The sequence below is a fragment of the Lytechinus pictus genome, chromosome 18 (genome assembly GCF_037042905.1).
Source record: "Lytechinus pictus isolate F3 Inbred chromosome 18, Lp3.0, whole genome shotgun sequence".
Classification (NCBI taxonomy): domain Eukaryota; kingdom Metazoa; phylum Echinodermata; class Echinoidea; order Temnopleuroida; family Toxopneustidae; genus Lytechinus; species Lytechinus pictus.
Window position 1 is genome coordinate 23,055,535 of NC_087262.1, and position 18,961 is coordinate 23,074,495.

At 34.2% G+C, this 18,961-nt stretch overlaps 1 protein-coding gene across 2 annotated transcripts; it reads left to right on the forward strand.

Annotated features, from left to right (window-relative positions):
- The first annotated feature begins 2,657 nt into the window (after positions 1-2,657).
- LOC129282085 (phenazine biosynthesis-like domain-containing protein) lies at positions 2,658-17,942 on the forward strand. Of its 2 annotated transcripts, none has more exons than XM_064113321.1 (9): positions 2,658-2,874; positions 5,394-5,493; positions 7,066-7,164; positions 7,628-7,737; positions 8,487-8,516; positions 10,497-10,585; positions 12,743-12,927; positions 13,434-13,496; positions 15,036-17,942. In XM_064113321.1, the coding sequence occupies exons 1-9, from the start codon at positions 2,761-2,763 to the stop codon at positions 15,146-15,148; spliced, it is 903 nt and encodes a 300-aa protein (XP_063969391.1). In that variant the 5' UTR covers positions 2,658-2,760; the 3' UTR covers positions 15,149-17,942. The 2 variants fall into 2 exon arrangements, with proteins under 2 accessions (XP_063969391.1, XP_063969390.1); XM_064113320.1 differs by lacking the exon at positions 10,497-10,585 and adding an exon at positions 11,346-11,437 and having other exon boundaries at positions 15,036-16,919.
- Positions 17,943-18,961: the final 1,019 nt, after the last annotated feature.

Sequence of the window (18,961 nt, forward strand, 5' to 3'; positions counted from 1 at the left end):
GGTCCATGCTATTACTTTGGCTTTTGACATATAACCGGGACATTTTAAAGGACAAGTCAACCACAACAAAAAGTTGATTTGAATAAATAGAGAAAAATCCAACAAGCATTACACTGAAAATTTCATCAAAATCGGATGTAAAATAAGAAAGTTATGACATTTTAAAGTTTCGCTTAATTTCACAAAACAGTTATAATTATGCACATCCTGGCTGGTATGCTAATGAGGAGACTATGACATCATCCACTCACTATTTCTTTTGTATTTTGTTATATGAAATATTCTAATTTTCTCCTCATTGTCAAGTGATACAACGATTAATTCCTCCCTGAACAATACATGTGGAATTAGCATTGTTTAATACTATATGGTTCAGTCAAGTTTGTCCTTATTTTCAAATCTGTAAAAAATGAAATATTAATTCAAACAATAAAAAACAAAAGAAATAGCGAGTGATGGACATTATCGACTGAGTCACCTAGTTGTGCATATGACTGTTTTGTGAAAAATAAGCGAAACTTAAAAAAGTCGTATAACTGGGCGTTGTTGCGTGCGCCTGTAATCCAAGCTATGTGGGGAAGTTACAAATTGATGCAGAGGTTCGAGGTGATCGAGCCCCGGTCACGTCTTTCGGATGGTGACGTTAAAGGTCGGTCCCAGACGTAAATAATCATATCTGATTGATACACGTCTGACAAAACTCAAATACACACACTTTATTTTACATCCGATTTTGATGAAATTTTCAGTGTTATGCTTTATGATTTGACCTTTAAGAACATATGTCATCATATAGAATGATGACTATCTTCCTATTTCTCTTCCTAAGCGCGAGATGATTTGATTATTAAATTAATATCTTATTTATTAATCTATAAAAAGACTAATGCGAGCCCGAAATCTATAATGGCCTGAAAACTGGACATCTAAAGCACTTTTTGTAATTATTAATAAGATATGAGTTAATATATTTTCAACAATCAATGCAAACGCAAATCGCGAGCCGAAATTTTTGATAAACTGTCATGAAATGGTTTGTTATATAATTAATATTGAGATATACATAACCCACCAATCAAAATTCGAGCGTGCAGCGCTAACTGATACGTTTTGACAATCTGACCTGAATAGGGATATTTTGAGAACTTTATGGAATACAGGAAAATAATAGGTACCTGACAAATCGAGTGCGCAGAGCAGAGCAGAAAATGTTAATATTCAGGCCATACAATATATATTTTTTTACAGAGCACTATTTAAAAATCAATTTGTAAATCAAACAAAATAATGAAAGTTCGATTTCTGAGCTGAAATATGTTTTGTATATAAATCACCTAAAAGGCAATGCGAGCGTGAAGCGCGAGCGAAACTTTTATATAGTGTCACGAAAGATTTTTTTTATTATAATTTTCCAAGTCTTCCCCTCATCTTATTCTTTAACTCGTCTTCCTTCTTTTATGTTTCTCCTTTCTTTTCCCTTCTCTTTTTTTAAATATTATTTCCCAATTTTTTTCCTTTTTATGCTCCGCCAATAGGGGGGGGGGGGGGCATTGGCGGCGGAAGCCAAAAATTTTAGGGGGGGACTACAACAATTTTTTGACAACCAAAAAAAAAAAAGGTTATCAACAAAAAATTTAGGGGGGATCGTCCCCCCCCCCCTGGATCCGCTTATGACACCACACAACACAAATAGCGCATATAGAAAAGACGGATGCCGCACCTTAGAAAAGGGGATGCTTCCCCCTCGGCCTCTGGCTCACAAGTGACATATATTATCCTTAAAAGGAAACCAAATATAGCATTTGTTTGTTTCTTCTTTTCTTTGTTTGGTTTGGCTGGCAAAAATGCAGTCAAGATATTTTGCCACTGCTTTTTTATATATAGTGGTTTTTTTTCCTTTGAAACTTGAAGAATGGCTTCTTTTCATTTAGGTTATTTCATTTTCTTTATTTTTCCTTCACTTTTTCTGTGCTATTTTTTTTCTTATTTCCAATTCCTTTCCTTTCCTTTCCCTCCATTCCCTTCCCTTCCCTTCCTTTCTTTTCCTTTCATTTCCTTCTTGTCTTGTCTTTCTTTTTTCTTTTCTTTTCTTCCTTCTTTTTTCTGATCGCTATTTCTTCCTTTTCTCACTTTACCTCTTCTTTTGTATTTTCCCCCTGCTTTCTGCTTTTGTTTTGATTTTAAGTTTTTTTTTGGTCCTGTAATTTTTTCTGCTGCAATATCACAACAGAGAAAACAAAACCGAGTCGATTTGGGGCCTGAGTGAAAAGAAGTGAAAAGTACAGGGGGGGGGGGGTCAGCAATTCCCTCCAAGATGACTGCCGTACTCTCTTTTGTGGAGTTTTTATTATTATTATTATTATTTTTACCTATCAATTATTTTGTTTATTATTATTATACAGTAAAACGTTATCATGATACATTTAAATTATCAAAAGGAAATGATGTATTCTCACCCCAGATTCTCACTAATCATGAAAGAACACATAGGCTAGGGGCATGTTGCATAACATTTTCGCCATAAAAAAACCTCTGGCAAATGAACAAAAATTCTGGCAAAAACTTCCAGATTTGTTTTCTTTTATGCAACATGTCACTATGTAACAAACGACTTGGTGAAAGAATAAACTCTGTTGTAGTGCGTGGCCTCATAGTTCATTGCTGAGGGACGGTAGCAGAAGACCACTCGTGCTTGTATTGTAATCCTCTCTAAAAAATATTAATTTTTACTGATATTCGGGTGACATCTATACGCTCAAGATGGCAGACGGAAGCGAACAAAAGTCTTTACCAATTTACACTGTTGATGCCTTTGCAAGTGCTCCATTTACGGGGAATTCTGCTGCGGTGTGTCCTATTTCAAGCGCCGAAGAGGTACGGTATTTCGCGCGGAAACCCAGGGCCAGCTGAAGGCACCCTTGTGGTCTCAGGGTACGGTGGTCTCACTCTGAGTCGGAGAGCGAGCGCGAGGTGCATACCGGGTACTGCATACTGAGGCCTGCACGGTAATTGGACAAAAGTTTTGCGAGCGTTTACGACCACGCCCCTCTACATCAGGATGGGATCTGAAATCTGATTTAAAAAAACATCAATTATATTTATACATTAAACCATTTGAACATAAAATCAAACATTTTCTAGTAGATCCATCTCTACTAATCAAGACTGACAAGAGTCTTACTAGGGATTTTTTACTTTGAGTATAAAGACGCTTGCTTGATTGATTGGTCGTTCGATCGATTGATTATTAGGGGGTTGATGCAGTGTAGACTTATTTTAAATTTATTTTAGGTGCAATCTTTCCCTCCCCAATTTAAGTTTCCATCTTAAAAGTTAATGTTAGGAATTAGGCCACATTCGGTATTTGACAAATTACAATAGAGCTCTAAACGTTTAGACTTTAGTCTAAGAGACGAGTTCTAAATATGTGTGCCTCTATTAAAAGTTAACGTTATATTTCAAATCAGTCAACCTGATCCTACACTTTATGTTATTCCAGTAACAAACTTCGTTGACATTATGCTCACCATCTAGATCTATTTCTAAACTAAAGTGTTTTTTTTGTTGGTCAAATCATATGTCTTGAGAAGAACCAAGTAAAAACAATGTTCATAATCTGTTAAAACATAATCTAGCAGTGTCAAGTAGCCTCTGAAAGTAATTGATTTTCATCTATTCTTATTTTCAAAATTGTAATTGACTTTTGTGCAAGCTTTTACCCTTTTAAAGGAAGTCTTTATATGTTTATATAGCATTACTTTGTTTTTTCTTTTTATTGCATTTTTAAAACTTTTTGTGTGTCTTTTTTTGTCATTTTTTTTTTTTTTGGGGGGGGGCATCCTTCATTATGATGTGGGTGGTATCTATGTAATTTAAGCAATTCACCTCTACCACACTGTCGTTGATTTTATATCATAATTTGTTACATCAGGATGAACACATAATAACCACATTTGCTCTTGTACCCCAACTTCCTCCCCTTTAACCCCCTTTAATCTTCTTTGAGCTTATCTATCTGTTTATTTCACTTCATGTTGTTGTTGATTGGTTTCTAATGGCGCTCTCATTAATATATATATATGCGCTAATCAAAATTATCATATCACTAATAATGTTATTATTCGGTAGATAAGGCCATATTTTTAAAGAGACTTTGTGAAGTGTAAGGCTGTTAATTGGATAAAAGATCCAATTAAAAATAAGCGGCCTTATATTTCTCTAAGTCTCTTTGGTTTGTTCTCTTAAATTTTTTTTTTGGTCATTTTAATCACAGTTACTTGTATCCTCTGGAAAATGTGCTTTGAAAGTCCAGCTGTTATATTATTATGATTGCTATTATTTTTAGTGGTCTGATCACTGATTATATCTCTGATTTAATTTTTATCACAAAATGTGTTAACCATAATAATCAAAGTAGATTCAAATCAATAATTGGAAACATGATTGTTTTGACAAATAACACATTCAGGACATCATAAACAAATTTTGTGGTGTGGCCACTTAATTTTTATGCAGATTGAGTCCTAAAATCTGTATGAGAAGTAAGAGTTTGAAAATCATTCACATGATGTAATTATTTTCATTTTATCAGTGTTTTTCTTACAATATTGAAAAAAAAAATGTTTTTAGAAAATAAGAACACTAAAATCCTTGAAGTGGCAATGTAATAGGATTGACAGAAGTCTATCCTTGAAAATTACAAAATGTCTAAGTTTGATCTTTGAACATATTAATGTACATGTATTCTATTATTTTAGGAAACTCATAAAGTTTTTCACATAGCAATACATGACTTAATGCAAGACTGGTTATCCTTTATTGTGCTAAATGAGATTCATGTTTTTCACATTTTAGCTTATGGGGCTGCATTTGCTTTAACCATTATCTTTAAATAATATTGAATTGTTATACTTAATTATAATGATAATTTAATCTACATAGATGAGATTTCAACTGTAGATGTTGGTCACTGGTGTTGGGCCAGATTCTTCATCATGCCCAGCCACTATTATTTTGCTTTACAAATTTGAATAGCATGTTTGGTCATAAGAGAAAAGCTGTCAACTGAGTAATGTACAGTCCTATGTAAAAATATGCTATACAAAAGACATAATGCATAGAAGTCTTTAAAAAATGTGGAGCAAACTGCGATGCGATACCAGGAAAATTATTCCCTGCCAAGTGTATATTTTGTCAAGTTTTTTGTTTTTATTGTCGAAATTCAAAATCGTCTAGTCTTATTTACAAGGAATAAATGCTACTGTTATCAATTCAATATTTAATAGTACTGATCATTTGGAGAAATGACCATTATAAATGATAAATAGAAAGAAATCGACTTTTTATAAGTTTTACCGTAGTTTGTTTGTTGATTTCTATCTTGATAAATACAGGACATCCCAGATGATCTGAAATACCAAATTGCCATGGAGATGAATATATCTGAGACAGCATTTGTTCATCCAGCTAAGTCTGGAGAGACATTCCAAAATGGTAATACACTTTATAAAGGGGAAGTTCACCCTGACAAAAAGTTTATTGTAAAAAAAAAACAGAAAAAAAAAAAAATATTGCCAAAGGTTTGAGATAAATCCATCAAAGAATTAAAAAGTTCAATTATTTGATTTGTGACGTCATATGCGACCAGTATTCCTACATATAAATATAATAAGATAGCAATGAAATGTCATTTTTTCTGAAAATTGAAAATGGTTTTTACTGTACCTTTTGTATATCAATAAACAAATCGTTTTACAAAGAAAACAAAAATAAGTCATCAGAAGCTATTTAAAAAATGAAATTCATGCACCTGCTCGTTTATATTGTCACAAACCAAAACTTAAAATTCTAATAACTTTCTTAAACTTTAACAGATTTTCCTCAAACCTTCACCAATATTCATTTTTATTTTTTTCTAATATTTTTACAACAAACTTTTCTATAGGGTGAACTTCCCCTTCAATAGTTCATTTTAGTGACCAAAGACCATCTAACTTTAAAGTCAGGACCAAGACTTTTGTCACAATGTATCAGCACTAGGGTTGGGGGACTGTCATCTAGAGAGGTGTGAAACTTTGGTAAAGCCGTAAAGGGTCATCAATGTGAATTTTTCTTGATTATTATATAATTTTTTGCTAAGGTGTAGCCGCCAATGTTTTTTTGCAGTTGATTCTTTGTGAAATTTGAGGTTTTAATATCTATATGTAGCACCCTCGTTCAGTGCTGCTTTTTAAAAATTTTTTTTATTAGAGACCATTTGAACATTTCTCATACAAATTAAGTGATTGGATATCAAAAGGCTACGTATACAGAGATTATAACCTGAAATGTTTTTATCCTGTTCTTTTCTTTGAGAAGTGTGTTTCTTTATCTAAGAGAAAACGATGTGTGGATATTTGTATTTTGATCTTGCATTGATTCTCGAGCTGCTCATTTTTATAACAGTAGCTTGCAAGCTATTTTTTGTAGGTTTTTCATGAAAATATGAAACATTGCCAAATTTGGTCTGATATGAACTTAGAACCTAATACTAAAGTAGGCTATGTTTATACATGTACAGGAAAGGAGTTTCCTCTGAAAAGTTTATAAACAGGAATTGACCAGACAGATAGTCTGTACAGGGCCATCCGGCCATATGTCATGAAGCAGAATATTGAGAGCAATAAGATCCAGGATTGGATTCCAGAAACAACAGAGATGAAGAGAGATGGAATTTAAACTTAAGGCATACTTTGAAATTTCTATCAAAAATATGTCATCTTCATTGATCGTTGAGAAGAAGAAGAAGAAAGTATGAGGAGGAGATGAAGAAGGGGAAGAAGATAGAAAAAATGAAAAGAAAAGAGAAGAAAAATAAAAAGGGAATGAAAAATGGGGGGGGGGGAGTAGAGGATAATTAATAGAATTGAACATGGAGTATTATAGTCCAAACTCATTTCTCTTCTCGACAAATAAAAGGTACTAGTTACCATGGTAATAATGGTTACTGGTATCTGTACCTCTTACATGTCCTTGTTGAGTTTAAATTATGCTTTCATGAGTGTTTAAAATATTTTATCCTGTCAGCTTCTGAATTCAACCTGCGCTGGTTCACCCCTACCAACGAGGTCAAGCTTTGTGGACATGCTACCATGGCAACAGCTACGACCATCTTCAGAGCATTAGGTATAACTTACGAAGCCTTGGCCCAATTTAGATCATGAAACTTGACAAAAATTTTAAATCAATAATAGGCTAGCTCTATAAACTTTAAATTCTCTTGAACATTTGAACAACATTGGTGTATTGATGATGTTACGATCCCGCAAGATACTATGATGTATATTGGAAATTAAAAACCAGAAGATCAAACATTCAAATTAAATACTTTATATCATTAATGATGCATAATTTTAATACAATTCATTAGGAAATATTTTCTATATAAATATTGGTGCATATATGCAAATAGTAATACAAAGCAGCATGTATAAGATGCTTCATGCAGCATTCCTAAGCACACTGTTTTCTATGTGTATTGTATTAGCTTAACATTTTGTATCAACATTGATATGACATATGATTTAGTGTTTTTATGCAAATGTGCCTTGATATTGGTTCTCAACTTTTCTGTCTTTGATTGTAAAAGGAAACGAAGGAAGTGAGCTTCGGTTCAACACTCTGAGTGGTCAGTTGGTTGCTAAGAGAGATGGTCAGCTAATCACATTGAATCTTCCGGTCAACCCGTGCGGTCCAAAGGTATATATTTTTATTCTAACAGAATGAGAATGATATTGGTCTTTTGCAAGTGTATAATCAACAACATATGAACATTTTCAGATAAAATTGGAAGTTATGAACTACCGGGGTATCTAGTCTTAATTGAAGTTTACCAAACTTGAGAGTGCTTAGCAGATAGAACAGATGCTGAGCGGTTGAAGTCTGCCTGCAACACAGACACACACAAAAGAATGAGCATTGGTCGGGTGGTATTCATAAAATCTAATATGGATATAAAGCTCAGAAGATCAGACCATTCCTATATGACCAATAATAACAACTTATTTTCAATCGTGGACAAATTTACATGTACAAACTACCTTGAATACATACCTTTAAGTTTAAATAATCCATTATGAGTGAATAAACTATGAAAGTAAAACATTTTAGTCATTAATGCTGTATTTACAATATGGCAGGGGGACGTGGGAGAGAAGCTGGAGGAAGGTAAATCATAGATGTGTGAAAATAGCACATAATAATTGACTTGGAATATGAAGGCCAAACGGAAGGGATGGAGGTTGATATATTATCAGAAGTTCATTCTTGTCCAACAGTTTTCCTGCTCTGTTACAAAGTGATACATTTGAATATTTATAATTCATTGTCTGTTGTTGATATGAAAGATTTTTAGCTTGATACCCATGGACCCTATTACTCTCTTCCAAATTGTGTTATATGTTTCATTTTATCAATATTTAATCAAATGTTTTCTCTTATATCCTCAGGTTCCCGAAAATCTTGATGGTTTAATTCAGGTATGTCTACTTCATGATTTACAAAGCTACTACAATCATTATTCATTGGGATTAAGTCAATAATGTTTTACCCAAGTATTTCACAAAAATTAAAGAAGTATTACAAATATCAATACTTCAGGAATGAAGTTATATTTTGGATAAAAATTGACTTCTGTGTTCGAATTTTACTCAACAGATAGCATGTTATGATCCATTATGAAGTGCATGAAAACTAATTTTATAGCCAGGATGAACCCATATTATGTAGAAGATGTATATCAAACAGAAATCTTTGAATTGAAATGTTCATTAAAAAACCCAGGAGATTCATCCAGCATTATAATCACCTATTGTCTTTATAAATACTGCACCAGTTTTCAGAGTGTTGAGTCAATAGATATTCAATTTTGGAAAGTTCTGTATTTGCTGAACTCAAAGTCCATGCTTTCCTTTTTATTGGCCTGCAGACTTATAAAGGATCGAAATTGACATTGTTTGATTTCAATTTTGATGAAAAAATCTCTTTACTAGCATTCTGTTTTGTTTCTATCTGTTTTGAACGAATATTGTGAATATATCTTGTTATGCCTGCATATTTGTTAAGTCTCTGATCAACTTCATGTTATATGCACATTTATGAATGCGCTGGATTGATAGTCATCTCAAAGACTTATGTGTACAAGATAGAACTTACAAAATTATGTTCAAAAGAATGATAGGAGTAAGAGAGAAAGTGTATAAAGTGGTCTGATCTGAATAATATATCATGATAAACAAGTTGTTATTATTAAATTTAAACCTAAAATAATTATATTTCTAAAATTTGCAAGATAATTTGATACTTCTAGGGCCATTTGTTTTTTACAGACTTTCTAATTTCCCATTAGAGTATTTGTTTTGAAATGCAAAGTGTCATTAGTCAATAATGAAGAGAGAGGGAGGACTACAGCAACTACTGCGGAATAAGCCTACTGTACACTTCAAGATCAAACTATGACCAATTTTTGAGAAAGAAGTTTAATAGTTTGCATTGATTTTTGAATTTTTAAGTAAAAATAGTGGTGCTTTTTTATTGTTAAGAAAGCACAAATGCTTGTAAGAAAGCAAAAAAAGGACCAACAGCTGAAGGTCCTCTCAGAGGGATGTGGTGCAGGATGAATGCTTTTGGAAAGGGCACTAGCTCTCCAAGTAGGGAAGAAAAATACACAGGCTTTCTGGGCGACTTCTCCCCCGAAATCATGCTCAAAATACCCCTGGAATATTCTCATTTATTTGCAATGTTAAAGCTTTTTCAATGTTGCAGATTTAGGCAATCAATTGTGAGAAGTAGACCTTGAAAAACAAAAATGATTTTTTTGTTTTGTTTTGTTCTTGTTTCAAGCATGGATCTTTGGATTGTGAGACCCCAACTCTTCTAACTTTAATATAGATGCCCCTTGTCTTACTTTAAGGGGTAAAAAATATAGGAAGTACCAAAAACAATGTCTTATTCAATCACAAGTCTTTCAATGCAGTAAAAGAAAAATGTGCTTTAAACTGAAACTGATTACAAAATCAGTATTTCATCTTTATGATAAGGAATAAAATTAAAAAGGGGAGACTCGATTGCTCAGTTGTAGAGCAGGGAGCTGGCAATGTGATGGCCTGGGTTCAAATAAAGTTGGTCAGCTAGAACTCTTTTGGTAAGGCATTTATCCTCATTACCAGGTCCATCTGAGAGGGCCTTGAACTTTCAGTCTTCTGGTGTTTACTAACAAGCACTCGTGTATTCATAGCAGTCAGGTTTGAATTTTAAAAAATGCTTTTATACCTACAAGGAGTTTCCCCTTTGTTTGGGCACAAATATTCATGTTTTATGTATAATTATTTCTTGGAGAAATTTTCAGATCATGTTCTAAAGCTTTTATTTTTGAGAACTTGGATAAAAATAGATTTTGTAGTGTCATGCAGGCTTAAGGCACACCCCTTCCCATCTTTCTCATCCCACAAATATTCCAGGAGGTTATCAGTGATTTACCTGTCCAAGATATCAAGTATTCACCAGGTTCTAATAAATTACTACTCAGACTGAAAGATGACATAAGAAGGTGAATAAAGTCAAATTATTATTATTTGATAATGATTCAGTTTACTTTATAAGCTCATTCCTCTAAGATTCATATCAGTCGGATACCCCCCTCTCTCTCTCCCCTCTCTTTTATGGACTAATGGTACTTTCATTTCATTACCTCACACTTGGAATATCTAGTTTTTCACTTCCCCTAATCTTGCTCTAACATTAGGGTTGAATATTAATGGAGTGCGGTGTTCTCAGTTTTTCTATTAAATGCACCTATAGAAAGCACCTATTTGGAAAATGTTTGACTTTGAAGGTGTAAATGACGTGTGTTTGGCATAACCTGGGCTAACGTTGCTTCGATGTGGGCGTATTTAACTAATATAGTAGGTTGACTTTATGTAAGTTTACCTGTATGGGTGTATTACATGCAAACACAACCTGTAAAGGAGCTTGGATGGTATATTCTGATAGTAATGGTTTAGTTAAACCTGGGTGAACTTAGACCACACTTTTATGGAATGCCAGTTGTCAACTTATTCACCAATTAAATCCTGCTTCAAAAATTTATCAAATAATTAACCGAGTCGCAAAATTGGAAGAGTATGAAAATGCAAAAAAATAATGAATTTTAATGAATTAATTGGTACATCGTAATTGTGATGAATATGGAAGAAATATGAAGAAGCCTGGCATTCCATAGAAGTTAGGTTAAAAATTCTAGTTGAGACTCAGGGTAAACCCAGGTTTGATTATCAGAATTCCACTCCTTTTGTCTAATTGTTTATTAGGAAGCTCTTTGCGGCATCAAACCTCTTGATCTTCAGCACGCTCCTGGCGCCAATGTAGAACTTATCATGAGGCTTCCAGATGAGGGGGGAAGGTATTATTTCTTTCTATTTTAATCAGGGAATAATTTTACTTCTCAAATTTGATTAGCATTTGTGATTATTAGAGAAAAGCTTTCAACTATGCTCTTAACAGTTAGTCAAAACTTGCTACATGAAGGAAACTTTGTTTAGCGATCACAAAATTATGTGGAGCAAATTGCGATGCGGTACCAGGAAAATTATTCCATGTTGATCGTCATTATCAGGGAATAATTATAAATGCGGAGCAAATTGCATTACAGTACCGGGAAAATTATTCCCTGAAACTTGCAATTCATTTGTTCTGTACTGCTTCACTGATCTTTATCAAGAAAAATCTGCATATCTTTATCGCTATTTAACTTATTGAACAAATTGGCCGCTGCATTAGGTACCATACAAAAAAATGCTACTGCATTAAATCTTAAGCAGAACTTGAAAAAGGTCATCAAAAAATTTAGGATGTATCATGCCAGCCCGATTGACGCAGTATAGCAGATCGTGTGAATTGCCCTATTGGAAATTGAAATAACCACATTTTTCTCTTTACAAAGAAGTGAACTTCTTTAAGTACCATGTGGACTCAACCATTACAGAACATGTGTTTTGAGGGGCTCATTTCGGAAACAAAAATAACCCTTCACATCCGTCCACATAAGTGCAGCAAATGTGCCTACAAAGCTAATTATTTGATTTTTAAAGAAACCAATTTAGCAATTTGAGGGATTCACTTATATTTTTAGGAGGTGCTGGGTAACTTGACACCGTGTGCTACCCAGCATGCACCTGGTGGTGACCCGGATATACTTCTTAGAATCCCTGATAAGTGTGGCAGGTATTGACCTACTAACATGTTTTACTAACATTTCTAATATTAATGGGAATCGATTTGTAATAAGCTTATTTTTGTTTTGTAAGAGCACAGTGAATTGCAAAAACAAAATGATAAATTAGGCCATTAATGAGGGGGTAATTGCGAATGTTTACACATTTTAAATAGGCATTTTGCACATTATTCTGTACTGCAAAGTCAAATATCATGTTTGTCATATAATAATATAGGGAAATTCTCTTCTGCCCTCCCATCTTTGGCAACAAAGGTATATCATAAACAACATTCTTACAGATGTTGTTCAAAATGATCATGCTTTTAAGTTAATCAAGACATTTTTGGACAATTTGCATGTTGAAACAAACAAGAAAAATTAATGATAATGCTTATTGCTGAAATGATTTTTTTTTTTTGCTGATGCTTCTTTTTTTTTCTAATAATTAAGTTAAATTATCTCATGTCTTATCTCTGTCTAAAAATATTTTAGAGCCTCACTTGAAGGATTGACCCCAAATATTAGCAAGTTCATGAGTCATCACAATACCGGGGAGGTCAAAGGGGTCATCATAACGGTGAAGGCTAATGGAGAGGTTAACGAGGACGGGACTCCCTATGACTTCTTCTCACGCTACTTTGCTCCTTGGAATGGAATACCAGAAGATCCTGTTACAGGTAGGTTGATTAGGTGTGATGATAGTGATGGTGGCAGTGGTGATGGTGGTGTTGGTGGTGGTGTGGTGTTGGTGGTGTTGGTAGTGATGTGGATGGGGATAATAGTGATGATCAAATGGGGCTGATGGTAGTGAGGATGGTGGCGGTGGTGATGTGGATTGGAATAATTGTGGTGATTGATGGGGATGGTGGTGGTATTGGTGATGCTGCTGTTGGTGACGATGATTATTATTATTATGATGATGATGATGATGGTGATGATGATGATGATGGTGATGATGACGATGTTGATGATGATGATGATGATGATATGACAACAGTTGTGATAATAATCATAATGATGATGTTTCGACAATAACGATAATGTTCATGGCAATATTCAAGTGATGAAATTTATAATTCTTATGATGCTTTGGTGCACATTATTAATCAAGAATCTAAAGATGCTAGTTTGTTCATTTAACTATTTCACATTCAATCATATGGCATGTACCTCCTGTTGACAGGTGCAGCACACACGGTTCTATCAGACTACTGGTCTAGGGTCCTTGGAAAGCAAGAACTATTTGGTAAGTGTAATGCATGACATTTGAATCCATATTTAATCCAACAGAGTATGTGCAAACTATGTATGCATGAATCAAGACAAGGAGGGTGTTTCCCAAAGATATAAGTCATGCTTAAACACCAACGTGCAAATGCCATCTAACACGTAACCTCATTGAAGAATATGCATTAGTGTGTGCCCTCTAAGCATGATTTGACCAATGTGGCAATTCATTATATATTGCATGCAAATGGGAATTTAAATGTGATTTGAAGTCAAACTTCAATCTTTGTAAAACATATCTGGGTTTCAATATTTTATTAATTGCAAGTTACAGTGTCTACCTGCCACTCCCCTGAGCTTCTATAATTGTGCAGTTTGATTGTTTGAAAGCAGTTTTTTCATAGATGTTAAAGTTATTATTGATGATAAACATTATAAAATGGGCTCTTGATTTTAATTATGATATATTATTTTGAATGTGAGCCATCTTTTTTTTTCAAGTGCTCCCTAAATCCAGAATACTATTGGTACTTGAGAATGTCACCGTATGTCATCTTCAGAGATGATATCTCTCATAATGATGAATCAACTGTTTGTAAAGCAAAGCTTAAAGTCCATTTTAATTTATACTCCTTATTACTTTATACTCTTGAGTCATTATGTCAACTATGGAACAAATTAACCTGTTGGAGACTGGATAATTTAGCTATAACACATGATTTCCATAGACTCCAGCACACAAATATTCAGTCTCAGTCATGAAGTGGCAGAAAGACCAGTTCATCTGTCTTTTCTTTTCCAATACTATTGCCGCTTAGCTCTTATCTCACATGGTCTAATCCTTATTATATGACACCTAGATAGATCCTTGTCATTCGATTGCTTGTTTCATGTCGATCATTCAGCCCATTTTACAATGACGTCATCATCCGTGCAATTTTGGAGATTTTGTCCATTGCAAGCGCGCCAAGACCACCGGCAGTACATGTAAAAACGCACACGTGTTTACAGTGCGCGTGTTTGTATGTATGTGACAAAACAGACTGCGTTTGCACTGAATGCACTTTTGCATTCAAATTTATAAATGACAAGGATTTATTTAATCTTTAACTAGTTCATCTACCAACCATTTGGTCTGATTTGTACTTGGTCCATTTACCATTTTGTTTTAATTTCGAGTTAAGCTATACCCATTTGTCTAATATCCTCTCAGTCTAACACCACTTAGTCTATATGATTAGGTGAACTGTTTATGAACCAAATTTTTCATATGACAAAGTAAATAAGTACACGACGTGGAAATTACACCACCTGGATATTAGACCAAATGGCAGTGAGACCAAATTAGTATTAGACCAAGTGATGTTTGAACCAAATGGTAACTAGACCAAATGGATAGCTGATCAAGTGAGTTTAGCCATTAATAGTATTAGACGACCCAAAAATTCCTAACAAAGAAGAGTAATATTCTATCACTGCTGAATTGGACGTACATAACAATAACATATTGATCTCTTTTTTATTATAATCATACTTTTTTTTACTTTGTATTTTCCAGCTCGCCAGTGTTCTAAGCGAGGGGGCGACGTGCGAATCCGACTCCTTGGAGATAACAGAGTAGAGCTTGCCGGTAAAGCAGCGCTCGTCATCCAAGGCAAAATAAACATCTAAAGGCAAAGAGAGCAGCAGACAATTAGATCAAGAGTGAGCAAGAGAGGTAGTTTGGAGATACCAACCCCTCCCCTATTCTGCAGGCACAGACCTTTGGTTTTTGCATAGTGCATCATGCAGTGTCTGAAGTAGTGAGACAAGATTCACTATCTACTCTGGCTGGCTATATCTAGACATGGTATAAATTGTTCAAGTGTCAGATTTGGGTCTGCGCTTGCAGACTACCCCTCTTCTGATTCCATGACATTTTCTCCGGCAATAATTGCTCCGGCAACAATGGGAAATCTGCGCGTTAAGCCAAACATAAAACCTAACCTCCAAAACTAAATAAACCATAATCCTTATCTTTACATTATCCTGAAACAAATACTCTATTACAATTCTATCTCTAACCCTATGCCTTCTGAGATATTACGGCCGGAGCAAATGTCGCAGGAGAAAATGTAGCGTCACCCCTCTCCCACCCCTTTCCATACAATGCCTCTGGATCAATGATTGATAACTACTAGCATCATCATCATTAATTTTATGCCGTATGACATGTCCATTATAGCAAAAGTCTATCATTTCCATTCTTTCCTATCTTGTGCTTTTGTTTTTGTTTCCTGGGCTCTGTCTTACAAAGAGTTACGATTGATCCAATCAATCTCAACTGTATGGATCTCCATCCATACCTTAATTATTTCTGCAAGTAATTTGCACAATCTCCTTAGTAAACAAAGAGAATCACACATTTCCAAGAGAACGATGTACATTATGTATGAATATACATCCTATTTAGAAAATACTTGAAACAAATTTGCATTTTAGATGTTGACGTTGCAGCCATCCATAGTTGTGATTGATTGGATCGATAACAACTCTTTGTAAGACGGGGCCTTGGTTGGTGTTTCCATTCCTGATCATGTCCAACATCTATGTTCTTTGGCCTTCACACATTCTTTTCCCATCCACCCTACCCTCGACCATGTCATGCATCGTGTTGTCATGTCTCAGTATGTGACCAGTCTATTTTCTGTGTCTGTCTTTAATTGTGTTCGCAATGCTTTGCGTTTTTCCTGCTACAATAGCACGTCTTCATTTGACAGCATAGGGATGTTCTATTTTATGAAAATTTAAAAACTGAGTTAAAATAATTCCAAGGATGGATTATCAAACTTAACTCTTTGCACACTGAATTAATTTTTTGGGGGGATGAAAATGACAATCGTTTCCATGTTATTTTCTTTAATTCAAGATATCCATTATAAAGATGTTATCCTATTGCCTTTTATTAGCTTATCTAATTTGATGGTAGGGGAGAAAACTAATTATTACGATTGTTGAATTTAATTTTACGAATGTGCAAGATTGCAACATCAGGGCGCAAAGGGTTTATAAAGTTATTGAGAAAAATTTTCATAAGTACAGCTACTTTCGTTCTTATCCAGTTTACTCTGCCTGTAGTACTGAAGATTCTTGCAGATTTGAAAGGACTGTGTCACTTTCCAGTTAAAAATTAATTATTACAAAATCAGTTGGGGGCAAATACAGTATAGATTAAATTTCATGTGTTATTAAAGTGCCTACTTTTCTCTTTAATAGGCATGTAATACTAATATCAAGAAGATTATGAATTGTGATTAGTGTAAAAGCTATATAACTGCTGATGTACAAAGAAATCAAACTGAAATAATGTCTATTTTTATGTACTTTATTGTCACTTTGTGTTGCTTTATTGTCTATCGAAAATGTCATCGTGTATTAAAAGAGTCTATGAAGATAACAAAGCAGTATGATTTGTGAAACGTGTATTTATTAATTTTTCCCAAAATTTCTGTTCTCAATGAGGGTTGTACATCATTCATGAAAAAAATTGTAAAGAAAAAAAAGATGTTTTTAATAGGATTAAATTCAGTTGTGATACTAAGAATTCTGGATGAAAGATATATAAAAATTACCTCTGAACAGTTTGATCAATTTTTGTTTAGGTTTCTAAAATAAGCTCATTCCAATTCGAGATTCTCTCTAGAATATGATTTTCATGGAAGATGTACAGAGAGTATTACCGGTACTTGTAAAACCGGTTTGTGTCTATATATGCAGGGTGGTGTTGGGGTGTTTTCATGGGGGGGGGGGTAAGATGAGGTAGACTCGAGACATATTCCATTTAAGTAATAGAGGTATTTCAGTTACGTGACCCATATCTCTACTTTTTGTCCTCTTTCTTCCATATTCTTTCTCTTTTAAAAAATTCTCTTCGTCCTTTTTATTTTTTCACTACTTGAAAATTTATCATGGCAATAGTTATTTTATTTCCCCCGCTCTCAGATTTTGTTGTGGAAACTATTTTTTTTAAGATGTGGTGTATAAGCCCAATGCAACAAAATGAATCGAGGGATATAAATGAGATATTTTAACACTTCAGCAAAATGAGTAAAATGATAAAACTAAATAAAGAGCAAAATATTAAATTATAACTACCGGATACTTATCTTCAAAACAGACCATCCGTCATTTTAATATGTATCTACTTTCTCAACCTTCACATTTATTCTCAAGTGATAAAATTGTGACATGAAATATTATTCAACCCCTGACAGTCATATTGATTACATAGCCATTTTATAAGGAAACTTATTTTTAGCACTTAGTAAAGAGGAGGGTCAAATTGCTGTTTCTTGTTCTCACAAAAAATGCTCATGTGTGCAGGAATGATGATTGATCTTTTGCTTATGAACTTTACAGATATTGCTTGAATAAACAGCCTCTCTTGGTGTGGTTGCCTGTTTACGTCAGTAAAGGCATGGTTTGCAGATTTTATGCCAATTTATGTTTTCTTTATTAAAGGGGTGAATTTAATTCCAAGGGGCTCTATTACACGATGGTTCTTTTAGCCAGAGTCGTGTGTTTAATAGCCAATGCATATTTAAAAAAAAAAGCTATCCAATTATCGATGGCTAATTTTCAGAGATTATTGAATAGTTATAAAGGCTGGGGGTTGCTATAGAGAGGTGGCCACTAACAAGTTTTACTCCGTTTTACTATCCATGTATCAAGCTTAAATCTGGTGCTGTCCATTGGCTGTCATTAATGGGGGCAGGACTAAGGGGAAATACACCTTGTTAAATCACCAAGGAAGTTGTTGACATGCCACCTTGCTGAAGACTAGTATATCTAAAGATTGATCTACCTGATGAAGGCCAATGGATGACTAATGTTTTCATCTTAAATTGGGTTCAAGGTGCTTCTCTTACCTAGATATTCCACACACACCGACTTTCCAAATGTTAGCAGCACTAGCATATCCAGCATCAACTACATGTAGGACAAAGAAAGGTATGGGCCCATGCCCAGGCATAAAAGAGTCACTGTTGTCCCCAGACAATTGGGCCCATGATGATGATGCTGGATACGCTCCTGAGCAAGACGTTATTATGGGGAAATAACGAGTAAGATTTTTTTTTCTTCATTATATACAAAGTTGCACAAGAATGTGCATATACATGTATTTTGAATTTGTGAAATACCACAAATAATTCAAGATGAGCCTGTATAGCTAGATATTCCACACGCTCACTTCCACATATGTTCGCATAGTATTCATATTTAGGAAAAGTAACAAGTAATTTTATTCTTCTCTTATTCTTGAACAAAGCTGCTCAAGAAATTACATTAACTTGAAATTAATGAAATACCATGAAGAATGCATATTTTTTTTTATAAGAAATTATTTTATCAAGGGCAGACATGCAGTTTAACCCCCCCCCCCCTTCTCTCTATGTGTGTCTCATCCCCCTCTCTCCCATTCTCTCACTCTCTCTATTCTATCAT